This window comes from Cygnus olor, chromosome 4, assembly GCF_009769625.2.
Source record: "Cygnus olor isolate bCygOlo1 chromosome 4, bCygOlo1.pri.v2, whole genome shotgun sequence".
In the NCBI taxonomy this organism is placed as follows: Eukaryota; Metazoa; Chordata; class Aves; order Anseriformes; family Anatidae; genus Cygnus; species Cygnus olor.
The window spans coordinates 61,954,263-61,969,420 of record NC_049172.1 but is presented as its reverse complement, the minus strand read 5'-3'; the positions used below and the strand labels follow the sequence as shown (position 1 = coordinate 61,969,420).

Genomic DNA, 15,158 nt, shown 5'->3' with positions numbered 1-15,158 from the left:
GCTCTGCCTGAGAGCATGTTCAAGTTCTGAAGCTGGGGCCTGTGAGGGATTGACTTTTTTTTTTCCTGTGTACACTCAGCTAGCAGAATTACAAAAACGCGTTAAATGTTCATTTCTTCTTAAATACTCACCCAGTACTATTTAATATACTAGCTTCTGTCTAAATGTCTGCTCTCAGAGGCCCCCTTACATGTCTCTTTGTTTCCTAACCTTGTAAAGGTGAATAACAATACTTGTCTATGTCAGACAGATGTAAGGAAGTTAATTTTGTATTTCTTTTCTTTTCTTTTCTTTTCTTTTCTTTTCTTTTCTTTTCTTTTCTTTTCTTTTCTTTTCTTTTCTTTTCTTTTCTTTTCTTTTCTTTTCTTTTCTTTTTTTAATATCCTGAAATGTATGAATAGAAGTCAATGCAGAAATAAAATGCATTACAATTTCAAACAATTTATACAACTGAGAAACTAACTTCTTGTTGAATTCAGTATCCTGTTGTGTTGTTTACCTTCCCAGGTCTACAGGCCAACAAGTGATGTGCTTATATAAAGCTATTGTAGAAAGCACCCTAGTAATTACATTGTTATATGTCTCTTTAAATAGCCACAATTATTTTGGTTTTGAATAATTTTAGACAATACAGGGGAAAACATAGAAACGATGATGACAGAAAATTAATTACCTGAGGATTTCCTTTTCAGGTGGATTTCTTTCTCTGAGATGTTTACAATGTGCCTTTCTTCTCACAGATACTCAAAGCAGTCATTTTTCTACACAGGTTTCTAGTCCTTCACAGTATATTTTCTCTGCTTATTGAAATCCTGTGGAAACTGCAAAGTAGTTGAACTCTGCTCTTTGCTATCTGAGTTCAACCAACTATGTAGATGTTTAAGAAGGGCCATTATATATACAGAAGGATAATGTGTCTGATGATAAGGATATAAGGTGATCTTCCATTTTGGATCCTGGGTTTTCCCTGAGTCAGAAACATTGACATTGCAATCCTCTACAAAAAAATAATCATTAATAGTGAGGAAGAAAAAATGAGTTTGCCCACTGCATCAAATCACTGTGATTGGTTTATTGTAATTCAGATGAAGTGTGTCCTGCCAAAGGACACTGCTGCTGCTGAGGTGAAATTAGTGCTCTATAAAAAGTTATCTACGCTGAAGGAAAACAGTGTTTTTGATTTCTTTCTGTTGCTGGCTCACTCTGAAAAAAGATCATGTGATTAGTATAAAGCAAAACTCGAAGCTATTGAATTGATTCCGACTATTTAAAAGATTTCAGGCCCAAGAAGGCAGGGGAAAGCAGTTGGCTACAGATGATGTTCATTGTCAGTGCTCATGAATGGCTCTTACCTCTTCTTATCTTATTGTAAAAAACATCTCCTGCCGCCCTGGTGTAGCTTACCAGCACAGCAGGTGTGGTCTGGATTTCTACAGAGGGCTTTCAATGGCTGGTCTTGGAACATCTTTCTGAAGAGGGAAAGCAGCGCAGGATGGGTCATGGGGCATAGGGGAGCTTGAGGCAGGCCTCAGGGAAGGATGGAGACCTTGTCCTGACATATCACGTCTCCACAGCCTGCGCTGGCACATATCCTCGGGGTAAACCACCACTCACCTCACAGCCCAAGTTCATCAGCGCATCTCCTGCCCTGGCCTCCAGCCCCTGGCAGGGTGCTGCCAGCCAGACCTCCCCCAAGCACGGCTGCTCCCAGACACACCCTGCAGAACAGCTGAAATGGCTTCATCTGCAGACAAACCATTGTTCTCACCAGTGCTTGGGACCCCAGAGCCCCAACCTATCCCCAACCCTACAAATTGGCAAGATGGCCCCGCAGCACCACAGAGGCCTCACACCTGGGCGATGGAAGGTTCACTCAGGAGATGACCCTCATGGAGGCCATGCCACTTTTTGCCCACACAAGAATGGGTGCTGTTCAACACCTGAGCTTCAGCTTCACTTGTGTCTGAGAGCCATTATGGTCTTCTCAGGTAATGTTTCCTGCAAATAGGTATGGAAACCCTACTTTGCGCTTCCCTCCTGTGATCTTCCAACACTGACCAAGCGTCCTGCACAATTGTGTGGGCTTCGGATAACCTTCCCAGCCTGCAAACACTAACATTGGGATTCCCACATTAAATTTCTGGGGTCCACAAGACAGGGGATCAGCTCAGTACCTCAGTAATGGTACCCATGTGGTCTGCATCTGCTCTAAGAGCAGGGCAAGAGAAGAGGGCGGTCGGCTGCTCTCCTGCCCGACTGCTGGGCTGTTTTTTGACAGAGCAGACTGCAAGACTGAGCCTGGATTTTGCTAATCATTTCCTTCAGCGGGAAGTTTCCACCCCACTTCAGGTCCTACGTGAATTCCTAATTTTATTACCACCACGTTTGTGGAGAGGGCCTCCTCACACCACGTAGGCCAGTAAGACAAATAAAGGGGGTAACGAATTTCACAATTTGCACATTAATTTTTACGGGTGGCAGCAGCAGTGACAGAGTAATGCAGTTCCTTCAGCTCGGCAGCCAGCAGACCTAACAGGACGCCTCTGTTTTCTCTCCTGACTACAATCATTGTAAGCCTGGAGGCACTGGAAGTGTACCGCAGCACAGACACCCACAGCAAGTAGCTGGCTGTGCAAACACTTTTATAACATGGTTGAGGAGAGGGAAGTAGGGAGGGGAACCTGAACTTCCGCTGTAGCTCAGGCATTGGCTTAATTTTTTTCTTGCTCTTGGAAGTACTGCAATGGAGCTATCCTGAAAATTCAGTCTCTGGCCTCCTGCCAAGTATTTATGGAGTCAACTTTGTACACAGGTTGTGAAAACTAAATAAATAAATCCTCAGGATGTCAGATATATGCTCATGAGATAATGTCTTGTCATCAAACTGACTGCATCTCTTCTGATTTATTGTCTTATTCTTGTTTTTATATGCATATCACATACTTTTTGTCATTGTAAAATGATCTGTGAAGTCTGATGAGAGCAATCTTCTTGTCTGTAAAGGCAGAGGCAGCCAAATGAAATCTCTCATGCTGCAGCTGACTCATCTTCAGAGCAAAAAAGGAGAGACTAGAAGTAACACAGCAGGAGAAACAACAACAACAAAGAGATCAGTAGCCATTAAGTTCCTAAAGAAGCAGAAATGCCCGTTGCCATTTCTGGAAAATTTTTAGTATTTCCTTTATTTTCTTATTCTTCTGGAAGATCTTGTTCCCTAAAATCCATGCCGTATCAACCAAGACGCTTACTGAAAAATCAAGAATGCAAAACATAAAACTACAAACCACACAAGAATGACGAAAGCAAACATAACAATTCTCTCAGAAAACACCAGAGTGCACTACTGCATAGTTAAGATAATCTAAAGGCAGACTGAGGAACAACATTATTGAGGTGTGGTTTGGTCTACTTCAGCACAAGTGACCCATACACTGCAAATGACCATTTCCTTAGTTTCAGATACTTGATTTTAAGGCAAACAGATCGGATGTTTGGTATTCCTTAATACATGAATCCCTTGTTGATTTCCTCTGGGGTCACAATCAAGCTAAATAAAAACATGTACCACAAGACAGAAGCACCACACATGAAATTTCTCAAGACAACACATACAATTTAGCAAAGGGATCTGCCATCAGCACATACTTAAGAAAATTCTGTCATTCAATTTAGCATAGGTAGAATAGTTGGCCCAGGAGCATTTTTTGCATTTTAAGGAGATACAGATGCTAACAGATGTACACAGTATTAAACAGACAGAACTTTTAAGCAGAACAGAAGCCACCTTGGGAGGTTTGAAGTCCAGCCTCCTGCTCAAAGCAGGGTCACGGTGAATTCAGACTATGTTGCTTAGACTTTGTCCAGTTGGTCTTGAAAAACTCCAAGGAGAGAGGTTGCAGAGCCTCTCTGGGAAACCTGCTCCCTTTCTCACAATGAATGTTTTTCCTCATGCCAAGTCAGAACCTCACCTGTATCAATTTATGACTATCTCTTCGTCTCCTATCACACAAGTCAGAGAGCCTAGTTCCATACTTTTTACAGCCTCCTCACAGGTATTGGAGGGCAGCTATTGGGTCGCCCTAAAAGCCTTCTCTTCCCCTGGCTAAACAAGCCCCATTCCCTCAGCCTCTCTTCACTGGAGTGTGCTTCAGCCCCAACCATCTTGGTGGCTCTTCATTAGACTCACTCCAGTTTATCAACGTCTCTCTTCAATCTTAACTGTATGTTCTAAATACACAACCTTTTACACACAAATTTTCCAAATGCATCTTGCTTTGCTTTTCTGGAGGCTAACCTTGTTCAACTAGCGAGTATTCTAGAAGCTTCTGTAGAAGCCTAAATGAGAGGATCCTGAGGCAGGTGCACCACACGGCCTCACATTGCATTAGCAGCTGCAGGCCTTGATATCAGGGGTCTTCCTGTCTGCAGGAATCCAGACACACATTTTAGTGTGCCATCTTCTGTCAAGAAAATAAAGATGAATTGCACCGCCAGTTGAGCGGATTTCCTTTGGTACTTACGTATACGGGGAGTAACAGGTTAACCCTAAAATGAATGAAACAGCAGGTTTCATTCATTCACACGGTACTTGAAAATTGCCCTGAACTCACCACAAACGCTTCTCAGTTCATTCTTTCATTAATGAATAGCACTTTCATACCAAAATGGTAAACTGAAATGTCATGACTGTATATTTCTAGGGTTAAACACAGTTAAGTGGCAATGTCGCCAATACAATCACAGAGCTGTTAGACTAAGGAGGGGTATTTCAGTTAACGTCCATTTTTGTATCTATTGAAAGTACTATAATTATAGTTAACTGGCTTGCTGAGGGTGCATAGCATTGCCCAATTAAATGTAATCCAAACCATACATCACCTTGGTAGCAAAATCTTCACGCTTAACTATACATTTCAGATCCTGGATAATTTACAGAAAGCATCTGATGAGAGGTGCCTTTGTTGCACAAATATTTGATTTCTAGTTTCTACAGTTTCAACAGTGAAGCTTCAAGAAGCCATTCCAGACAATATACTGCCAAGCATGAGTCCCCATGCAGCCAAGCTCTGCTCTACTGAAATGAGATACGAGTTCCCAAGGAAATCGTGCACTAGCATGTATACGTGACATTCGTCCTCTACTAAACAGAATCAATGATGGCCATGTTTTTTAGACTGTATCATCATAAGTTATATAAAGTGTCAGATAACTCTGCTCTGTTGCCTTCTGTGTTCAACGCATATAGATAGAAGAGGGCCCATGGGGCAAGTTTTCTTTCAATGAACTGATGAAACCCCATCTTCCCACATGCTGTCAAGATGGTGGGGGCACTGGTTCCCTCAGATGTCTCTCACTGAAAGGCATCATCTCATCTTTGAGGTCATTATTGTTGTAATGGAAACTATTGCAAAACCTTCAGTCTGCTGGGTGGTGATCACTTTGCATCATAAAATAAATTTTAAAATATTTAAAAGCAAAACCTTAAGAAAACCCCCACTCCCCACTTAAGATTTCCACATAGTTCCCAAGTATCAATCACTTTGAAGCACTGTAACAGTGTGCAAATTAAACAATTAATTTCTATGACAGAAATAATGAATAGATGTACTACTACATTTTTTCCTCACAATACAAGAGCCTATGAAGGATAACTGAAAATACAAAATGAAGATTAACCACATTAGATTTATGGGCAACAGAAATATACACTTGCTTGAGCTTACATTTTACCAGAATTCAAGCTGTATTTCTGCCTTGCATTTACAACCTCCTGCACTGGTCCTGCACTATTTTACTGAGTAGCAAAAAATCATCACTTGCTTGTCTTTTCCATATAATATTTTAAGAGGCTTGGGGACAGAAATTTATTTATTTACTTGGTACAAGGCAAAAAGTTCAGTGATTAGGTAGGCAAGCTCTGGAATTATGAATTATCAAGCAAGAATTGCAAATCTGTGCGTGAAGCTGGATAAGTACCTAAGCATAACTTTGCACTGCATTAATTGTTGAACAGCAATATAGAGTACTTTGTAGTACCAAGTTTTTCTGGTTGTATCCTTGTTGAGAAGCTCACTTAGGAACAGAAGTTAAAAAATAGTTTGAGTGTAATGCTTTGTGAATTCAACAATAGGCTATTAGGTCTCACTTTATTGTTTTGATGAGATTTGTGTGAGTGAGGTATAATTTCATAAGTGCATAGACATGAGTTATCTTTCAGACTATTTACTGAACCTAAGTGTTAATGTGACTACCAACAGTTCCTGACAATACTGAATTCTACAGACACATGAGATGAACACCTCTAACCTGCTATGTTTAGAAGTGTACTTTTACAATACTCTTCTATTTCTTCATTCATTTTTTTTTTCCTGCTGGCTGAAACCTATCATTGTAATATTAATGTAATAACATTGAAAATATTAATATTCTTGAAAACATGTCAATAGTGGAAAAATTACTCAGATCTGTAATTTCTCTTATGCATTCTACAACCAATCTCTTAAGAAACAGGTATCATCGTGACTTTACACAAATAGCACCATTTATTCAAAATTGTAAGAAAGCACAGCAAACACATTTTCAAAATTCTTATTTTTATTGTTTGCCTTAACTGTAGCATCATGTACAGCTTTAACATCTGACAAAGCAAAGCAGCTGAGCACACACAAAAACCTGTTCAAGATCATCACAAGGAGAACCTTGGTTACAAAAATGCAGTACACGCAAGAGTTAGCTTATCGTAGTATTTCAAGTACAGGTCACTCCAGTTTCATGCAGCTTTCAGGGATGTTAAAAAGCTCCATTTTCGGGGTGCAAGGAGAAAACAGCTACAACATTTATAGAGATTACTCATTTTTACATCAAATTCTTAAGTCTAAGTTATTAAACTACAGCAGGGACCCTTCTTCAGCAGAAAAATTTTTGCTCTGCAAAACAAAAAGAAAAAAAATTAGTCACTTTGCTGCATTAAGTACAACCAAGATCATTAGCAGACTAAGCACTGAGACTGGCTCACGCTGCATATATTCCCATTTCTGTCAACAGTTTTTCAGGGTTAGTTGCCAGCTCCTGGCAGTCTCCCTGAGGTTAAATGTAAGTGGGTATAAAACCAATTACTTCTATGAGGGCTTTGCCACTTCATATCCCGGCTAAAAACCTGAGACTTACCAGATGAGCCTGCATGGGATCACCTAGCACGGCTACAGAAACAGATGTGGAAACCAAGACAGTTTGGTTTTCATTCATATCTACAAGTTGTTTATGAAATACTTTTAAAACATAAATGGTTAAATACTAACTAGCAGTTTTGATGAACAGTTTATCCTGACAGATTCTAAATATAATTCTATAAATTGCACTTTTTATACGAGTCTGATGTATTTGTTATTTAGCACATTTTGCTGGCTTACATCCAAAAAAAAAAAAAAAAAAAAGCCCGAGAGGGAAGGAAGGACAGAAGGGAGAAACAAGCCCTAATCAAACAGTTAAAATGAAATACCTTAGGATTCAGACATACATTCTAACAGGAAAAATACAAGCGATGCTCACTATTTGGTATCAGCAGATATAACCACAATCTCAGTACATAATGAACATCTCATATGAGGCTGCCAGGGAGCCCTGAACTATCGGATATCAATGGGAGTTTAGGCTCTCCAGCCACTCAGAAGTCATAATACCACTGACTTTCCAACTTCAGATTTTAGTGACCCTAAAGCCTCCCTGTCCATCCCCTTGAGAGATCCCCAGGATTAAAACAAAGATAAACAGAACTACAACAGGTTTACATTTCGGTATGCTCTGCTGTGCTTCAAGACAGAGTTTTACCTGAAGCAAATCCTTAACCTCTAAAGATGCCAATAACGTAGGAGCAGAAACCATGCAGGGATTCCCAGCAATGTTCCCGTGCCAGTTTCATTGCTTCCGTTTCATTTTCAGACCCTTGACCATGTTGGGTTGGTTTTATAAGAGGTAGTATTGCAGGCTTCCCTATTTTCTTAACAGAGCTTTTCCCTGCTCCCCTCACAGAGGCTGAAGTTTTCTGGACTGACTTGTCCTGATTTGCTAGGTCTTCCGGCTCCATACCAGCAGCTATTTGCTTCATGAGAGCATCTGCAGGAGCCTTTTGGCACATGGTGGCCTTCAACACTTGTGTGGATTCGCAAGCATGAGGGAGCTTTCTAAGTTCCACGGCAATCTGATTCCAGTAGAGTTTGGGATTGTTTCGGAAAGGACGGCAGACCGACGGCTTGCCGGTGTATTCACACCAGTAGGACTTGCCTTGGCTTTTGCAGTCGATTCTTAGTTTCATCTCCTCATCCCCACTCATGCTCATGGTGCAGACGTCTTTGGTTTTAGTCCGAAAATTGATTTCTTCACCATTGCTTCTCTTCTTTGGCTTCAGTTTCTGTCCCCATCCTGCCACGCCGCAGATCACTACTAGGAAAAGAAGGGCAATGCTCTTCATGGCGAGATCCTTGAGCAAAAGGATCCGAGAAAATGGAAGTAGTAAGCACCTGGCTGCTCACAATTTAAAGGCTCGGTGCACAAAGAAGCCTCTTTCCAGCTAGATGTAGGATGTAAATTTTTTTATTTAAATAATAAATCACCCTTCAGTAGGCATGTGCCCATAATTTATAGCCCAAGGAAGTGTCAAATAACCTGTGAACTCCCAAGAAGGTAACAAGACAAATCTTGTAAATGCAGTTAAATACAGAACGATAGTTGTATAACCGAGAAGCACATTCCTATCCAGGATGAACATGTCATATTTGATTTTTAACAGGTATTTTCCATTCTTCAGCTGCTTTATAGCTATCTTCATGCCTGAACTTGTAAAACCATGTTGAAGTAAAAAAGATAAAAGTGCCAAAACTATCTATGCATATACATCTGGATGATTATAAACATGTCCTACTAATAAAAGCTGATTTGTGCAGTGGCTTTTCTGTGGATTTGCACAGCAAGGATGCAACTTTAGTACTTCATTTTGTCAGCACTTGACATACACTGCGGACACAGGGAAGAATCAACTGCACGATCTTTAAGTCCTGAAAGATTTTTAGACTTGCAGTATTTAAATACTTGCAATATTTAAAAATATATATGGAATAAGGCTTTAGCAAAATAACGTAGGCCTAAACATAAAGCAGATGTTTGGAAGTTTTATAATTACTGTTAATCCTTGGGTTATTTTCAGTCAACAGTGCAAGACAAGAACTAGCTTATCACAGCTCTCAGCACCAGGGAATACACCCTAGGAGATGTCAAACTTACTTATTTGTGCTTTAACACATATTTGTGCTTTATCACCTTTTACTCCCCCCCCCCCCCTTTTTTTTTTTTAATATCTCCCCGTTTATAATAAATGAGACATAGGTAGGTCACAAAACAAAGACAGGAGAATATAAATATTTTTGTGCAGTTCTTTACTAATGGTTTTTGCGGTAGCTAAAAGCAGTAGAGCTAAGGAGAGTCATGGTAATTCCCTTGGTGTTCAGTTGGTCACGAAGAACCCCCCCTCCTGTGCTGCTGCATGCTACAGGACTTTTCTGGCTCATAAGATCCTGCCAGGCACTCCTTCAGAGACATTTGTACTACACCCAGTCTCACCTGAAGGGCTCCTGGATAGGCAATCATATTATTTAGGTATGCTTGAATAACCCTGGGTTTAAGAACTGCTGTACTTATTGGAATAGAATACCATTATGTGTATCTAGCCCCTCAACAGGTATTACTAAAAATACAGAGAAAATATCAAGGCAAAAACATTTATTTAACAGATAGTAAAGTAGAACAAAAAATAAAGTTGCAAAAGATGCTCTGCTAACACTTGACAAATACAGCCCCCAGCTGTTCTGGCATCCCAGCTGGTCTGTGAGCTGCATGTCTGAAGATGAAGCCACCTCAAATGGCTGTTCTGAATAGCCTGAAATTGTTCTTCAAGTGAATGTGGCACCAAGTTTCCCATGAATAAATAAATACCATCTGCCTGAGAACCACAATCTTTGCTTTCCGTCCCCCTTCAAGGCTACTTTAATAACAGTTTTGGTAGAACTCTCTTTTCCAGCTTCTTCTTTGCTCTGGTTGACTGTCTTGTTAAAAAGACAGTGGTGTGGCTCTCCAGGCAAGTCTAGGACAAACAGTAATGGCACAAGCCTACTTAAGATTTACAATTCACTGTCCTGTGTTTTCTGGGGAGTCTTCTCACCTGACACCCAGCTAACCAGAAGAATCTTGTTGCCTACCTCAAACTTCATTTCAAGGATTTCAAAGCCCTACTGGAAGGGCTCAAAGACCTCTCGATAATTGAACAAATAAATGTATTATTTACACTTTCTTATGCACAATAGCACTGAGAATTCCTGGAAACTACAGACATTTGTCTCTTGTTCTCTCTAATAATTGATAAAGAGTTCAAAATTACTTAAAAAAATACTTTATACCAGTTTGGGATCTCTAGTTCTGAAAAGTTCTCATGTGCAATCATGATGATAAATCAGCCCCCAATGATAAGGAGAAATACTGAAGCTTGGACTCAAGAGCTCTGGTGCACTTAAGTACTGCAGTTAATATGTTAACTGCAAACCGTTTGTCCCATTCCCATGCAACTTGTGTCCTGTCTGCCTATGCTTCAGATGAAATAGCTCATGGTCTGTAATGTCACTGGAAAACACTTGTCCTTTTATAAGTTGGGCTAGGTTGCCAGCAGTGAACTGTGGGAACTGAAGGCCTAGAAAATGATTAATTCTGCTATCAGTGCAACAGAAACAAAGATAAGCAGTAACAACTTGAGTACTTAAAGAATATGTAGGTGTTCCCCACAACTCATTAGCTCGAATCCTATATCTCTGCATAAATCACACCCTTTGTGGAATTCAGAAGCTCTCCCACACAGAGTCAATGTTCTTTCAGTCCTTCCTGCTCCAGTTCTTGGTCTTTTATCTTGCATAAGCTAAAGTCATCAATAAAAGTAAGATATAGGAGAAATTTTTAATCAGGGTAAAAAAGACTCATTTTTGTAAGACTAACTGCAAATCTGAGACAGGTCTGCATGACAAAACAATTAAGAATCAAACATCAGTTAGTTAAGCAAGTTCTTTTTTATTTAAGTGAACTGGCAACATTTTCTCAAATTAAAAATAGAAACTTTTAAAAATCTACAGTTCTGAACATTACATATACACATTATGCTACATACTGTCAGTTAGAAATGTTTCCATTTATGACCTAAAAATGAAAAATTTAAGGTTATTCCAGATTAAAGACTGGTATGACTTTTCAACATTTCTTTAAAATTATTTGAATGATTTTCAGGATTATCCCTCCTTCAAGCTAGTGAACTTCACTGGAAACAGTTAGGAATACTGATATGCAAAGAGACACTATTTGAGATCAATATGCCCAATTATTTCACACTTTGTAATGTTTTACACTAGTAAGATAAATACTTGTGGCTCTTTTGATTAATTCTGCTGTTATCTAATTCAGCAACACAACTGTATGCCAAAATTCAAGGCAATAATGCTAGAATAGAAATTCTAACTCCAGTTGCTGAACGTGTCTGAATTTCAATATTGGAAATCATATTTTGAAATTATTTAATAAAAATAGTATCACTGCCCCCCAAAGAGGCACAGCTCAACAGTGATACTGTTAAGGATGTTACAGAAGTGGGTGTGAACAGGGAAAAGGGAGTCAGAGAATGTAAAGCATTCTAAAAATCACCAACATTTTGACACCTTTCATGCGCTTTTTGGGTACTACTGAACTCTAGAAAGCTTAGCTTTTTTGCTGTATTAAGCATTACACATACTCCCAACCCTCCCACCCAAACACGATTTCAAAACAAAAGTCTCCCTTTTAGGTCTATGCTGCAAAAAAGCACTAAAAATTAAATCATAATTAAAAAAAGGAAGAAAAAATGCAACTGAACTTTCAGAGACACAAAGAGACACTGTGCATCCCATTACAATTAAAATTTAGTCCAAATTGTTCATTCAAGAGCACCAAATAGCAACACTGATCATGCTGGTAAATTCATTTGTGAAATGTATTATACAATATTAAAATCTTAACTAAACACTCATAAGTTTTAAGAAAAAACATATATACAAAAGTCTCTGTATACAAAATGTATTTTTATGTAAACGTGTATGTACTGTATTTAACGCATCTCAACAATTTAAAATAAGAACTTGGCCAATTGTCAGAGGACTAAGCAAAGTCAGTTAATCTAATTAATTTATATCCTGTGATGTAAGATAGAAAGCCCAGTGTAAAAAAGTAAAAAACAAAAAAACGTTTTAATTCAAGCCTTGAACAGTGGTATTTGAGAGGCAGTGCCCTGGTCACAAAATATCCTGTACAGTAGTTTATGGCATAACATTCAATAGTACATTTGTGATTTACAGTGCGGGTCACATAAAACAAGTGGCTCAGTATTTTGAGGATGAACGTAAATGCCAATACGCTTGGTAGAGTAACGATACAGTCCCATAGAAGAATCTTGAGCCTCATTTCTATAGCCTGGAAATAATCACAAAAACAATTCAGGAAAACTTAAGACACAATTCTAATGTAATTTAACTAGAATGAAGGCACAGATTTTCATATGAACACAAATATGGTTCAATAGGTTTTTAAAATTATTTTTAAATCTTACAGAATTCATGTTACTGAAAGCAAAATAGTCTTAAAAATAGGAAAGTAGCAGTAGGTCTAGAATTGACTTTAAAAGCTTATTGCTTACCCCTTAAAGTTTCCAGTATCTGTTACCACTGTTCCACAGAGCTATACAAAAAAGCAAACAAACAACACAAATCAGAATCATAACTTTCTTTTGTCCACAAGCAGAACAGAAACAGAGTGTCTAGCTATAAGGTGAGACAGGCTCATTTGGTACAAAACCTTTCTCAAACTTCCACTTATCTAATGAAGAATTTTTCAAGCAAGAGAAAATAGTTTTCTGGTTTACTCCACCAACCTCTCCTCTTACCTTTGTTTTAGGATAGAAAGAAATGCTTGGGTTACCAATTCAACACCAGTCTTCTTTGAAGAGCCTAATCCAGCCTCCAATTTTACTCTCCCAAAGTGGTGTCTGCATTTGAGGTTATTTATGCCTTTAACACTTGCTTTAACGTGTGTATCACCTCTATGTGAGGTATCTATATAAGTGTAAACACACCTCATGGATCTCCTACTTGTATTTACATGTCTCATATTTATAGAGAGATTTGCATCTCCTTTTAGCAAAACAATCCAGCTGGTTCCCAAAGAAAACTATGCAAAAGTGCAGGTGTACAGAGATCCATTCACAGTCAGATCTCCCAAAGCGTCTAAAACCCTTGCAGGAAAAGCAAGGATCACTTAAAAATAAATAAGACCCTGAAGAATAAGACCCTACTCGTATGAGAATCCTGGACTAAGGAACCCAATGCATGTATCTAACATAATCAGCAGTTTTTCAAATTATTTCAGTTAACTCCTCAGAAGAAAGTATTGCTTCAAACAGAATTCTTACACCATATTATGGAAGGCAATTTTGAGTAACTATTAAAATTTAGAAAAAGGAAGTCAGAACTGAACTAGTGGCTTTAAAAGATTATTTTATGTTAATTTTTAGCTTATTCAGGAACACTGTATTAACTATTAATCAATTCCTGAAATATCATGAAAAACATGCTCTAAACTTCAAGATTATTAACATTCATGTTAAAGATTCAAAGATCAGAAAGGGACTTCTGAGGCCTGAGCAATTATTAGTTTCCTCTTATGTAAAATATCAAAAGTCCTGAAACAGAGTTCTTAGATGTGCCAGTGGAGATTAGTTTTGAATTAGATACCTTGTAGATTTATTTAGGGAATCCTTAAACTGCAGCACAGATCATGACAACCCTGATCATGTCACTGAAAACATTGTTATATATAAATACTTACTTTAGAAGGAAAAGTGGAAAACAAATTTGGTCACTAAGTAATTACTGTCCAATACAGTTATAACAAACAATAATATACAGCTGATGCAGCCACAAAATCAGGCAAGATTTGCAAACTTTCAGCTTTCTTGGTATTTAATCATTGAAAGAACAATGCTATCCGATTTGTCTGCCAGCACTCAGCCTGTATTTTCAGTCATGAAGTTGTAAGTTAAGGCACGGAGAGCTACATATCTTAATTACAGACTACAGCCTTCCTTAAGCAACTCATATCTTGCAAAACATAATATTAGAGTTGTAGGACACCCTATGTTATCCATATAGAAACTGAAAGTCTCACAACTAGCTAAGGTCTTACAACACAAGAGTTGGAGACAGAAAAGAACACAAGTCTCCTGCCTTTTAAATCTAACTTAAATTTCTTGTTCTGTGATGTTACCCTAACTCTACCCATGCGGAAACAGCCATTTAATCTCTTCATGTTTTCTGCATATCCTGGATCATCTGCCTTTTGCACAGCAAAAGCTCTTCACTGCATCATCTAAAAAAATGTAATATAAGCACACTTATTCTGGTGACAGAGCAAATGAGCAGTTAAATGCTATGCTTATTTGCAGAGTCTCTACAGCTCCTCATTAGAATTTAGGATGATCAGAAGTAAGAGCTGATTTTATAAAATTTAGCTTTTGTGTTCCATGCATTGCACAGGAAGAACATACACTAATTAATCAGTTTGTAAAGTTGCACCTGCTTCTGTCCTAGATAATATAAAAAAGACACACTTATTACAGACCAAAAAAAAAAAAATCAGGAGCAAGAATGCATCCCACCCTATCACTTTCACCTGCTATCAAAATATTTTAGTATGTTTACTAATTTAGGACAACCCATTGTGCTAGATAAATACCTAATTATCTGGATTTTACGTCCAAATTTAGGCAATTCCTTTGTTACGTTGCTGGAGATTACAATATTTATTATGTAAAGAACATTTAAGAAATATAAATCATACGGCATTTGTTATAGTGAATAATCATGCAAGAAACAAATTATTAAGTGATTCACTTCAAAACGTGCAGAAAATTGGATAGGTGATTAATATATTAGATTAAGCAAGGACATGAAGGCATGCAGTTTCAGACTTGGTTTACCTTGTAATAACAGGATTGTGTATACCATATAAATGCTCTTTATGATAACCATTATTACCATTTTCTGTAC

The 15,158-nt window shown here is 38.3% G+C and overlaps 2 protein-coding genes across 15 annotated transcripts in view; both read right to left on the bottom strand.

Moving 5' to 3' along the window:
• Positions 1-6,551: 6,551 nt before the first annotated feature.
• Positions 6,552-8,563, bottom strand: FGFBP2 (fibroblast growth factor binding protein 2). Its single transcript, XM_040557199.1, has 2 exons — positions 7,828-8,563; positions 6,552-6,926 (listed from the first exon to the last, which is right to left on the bottom strand). Exon 1 carries the CDS (start codon positions 8,465-8,467, stop codon positions 7,841-7,843), a length of 627 nt encoding a protein of 208 aa, XP_040413133.1. The 5' UTR covers positions 8,468-8,563; the 3' UTR covers positions 6,552-6,926; positions 7,828-7,840.
• Positions 8,564-11,083: 2,520 nt separating this feature from the next.
• PROM1 (prominin 1) overlaps positions 11,084-15,158 on the bottom strand; it is a 63,079-nt gene continuing 59,004 nt past the window's right edge. For 10 of the 14 annotated variants that reach the window (XM_040557181.1, XM_040557186.1, XM_040557190.1 and 7 more), the window contains 3 exons: positions 15,089-15,157; positions 12,752-12,792; positions 11,084-12,528 (listed from right to left, as the gene is read on the bottom strand). In XM_040557181.1, coding sequence (XP_040413115.1) covers positions 12,774-12,792; positions 15,089-15,157 — 88 coding nt within the window. In that variant the 3' untranslated portion in view covers positions 11,084-12,528; positions 12,752-12,773. The remainder of the gene's footprint in view (positions 12,529-12,751; positions 12,793-15,088; position 15,158) is intronic. The other 4 variants (XM_040557189.1, XM_040557194.1, XM_040557195.1 and 1 more) reach the window with 1 other exon arrangement.

Excerpts from the sequence above, each read along its gene's own strand:
- FGFBP2 (XM_040557199.1), bottom strand. The coding sequence starts at position 8,467 with ATGAAGAGCATTGCCCTTCTTTTCCTAGTAGTGATCTGCGGCGTGGCA.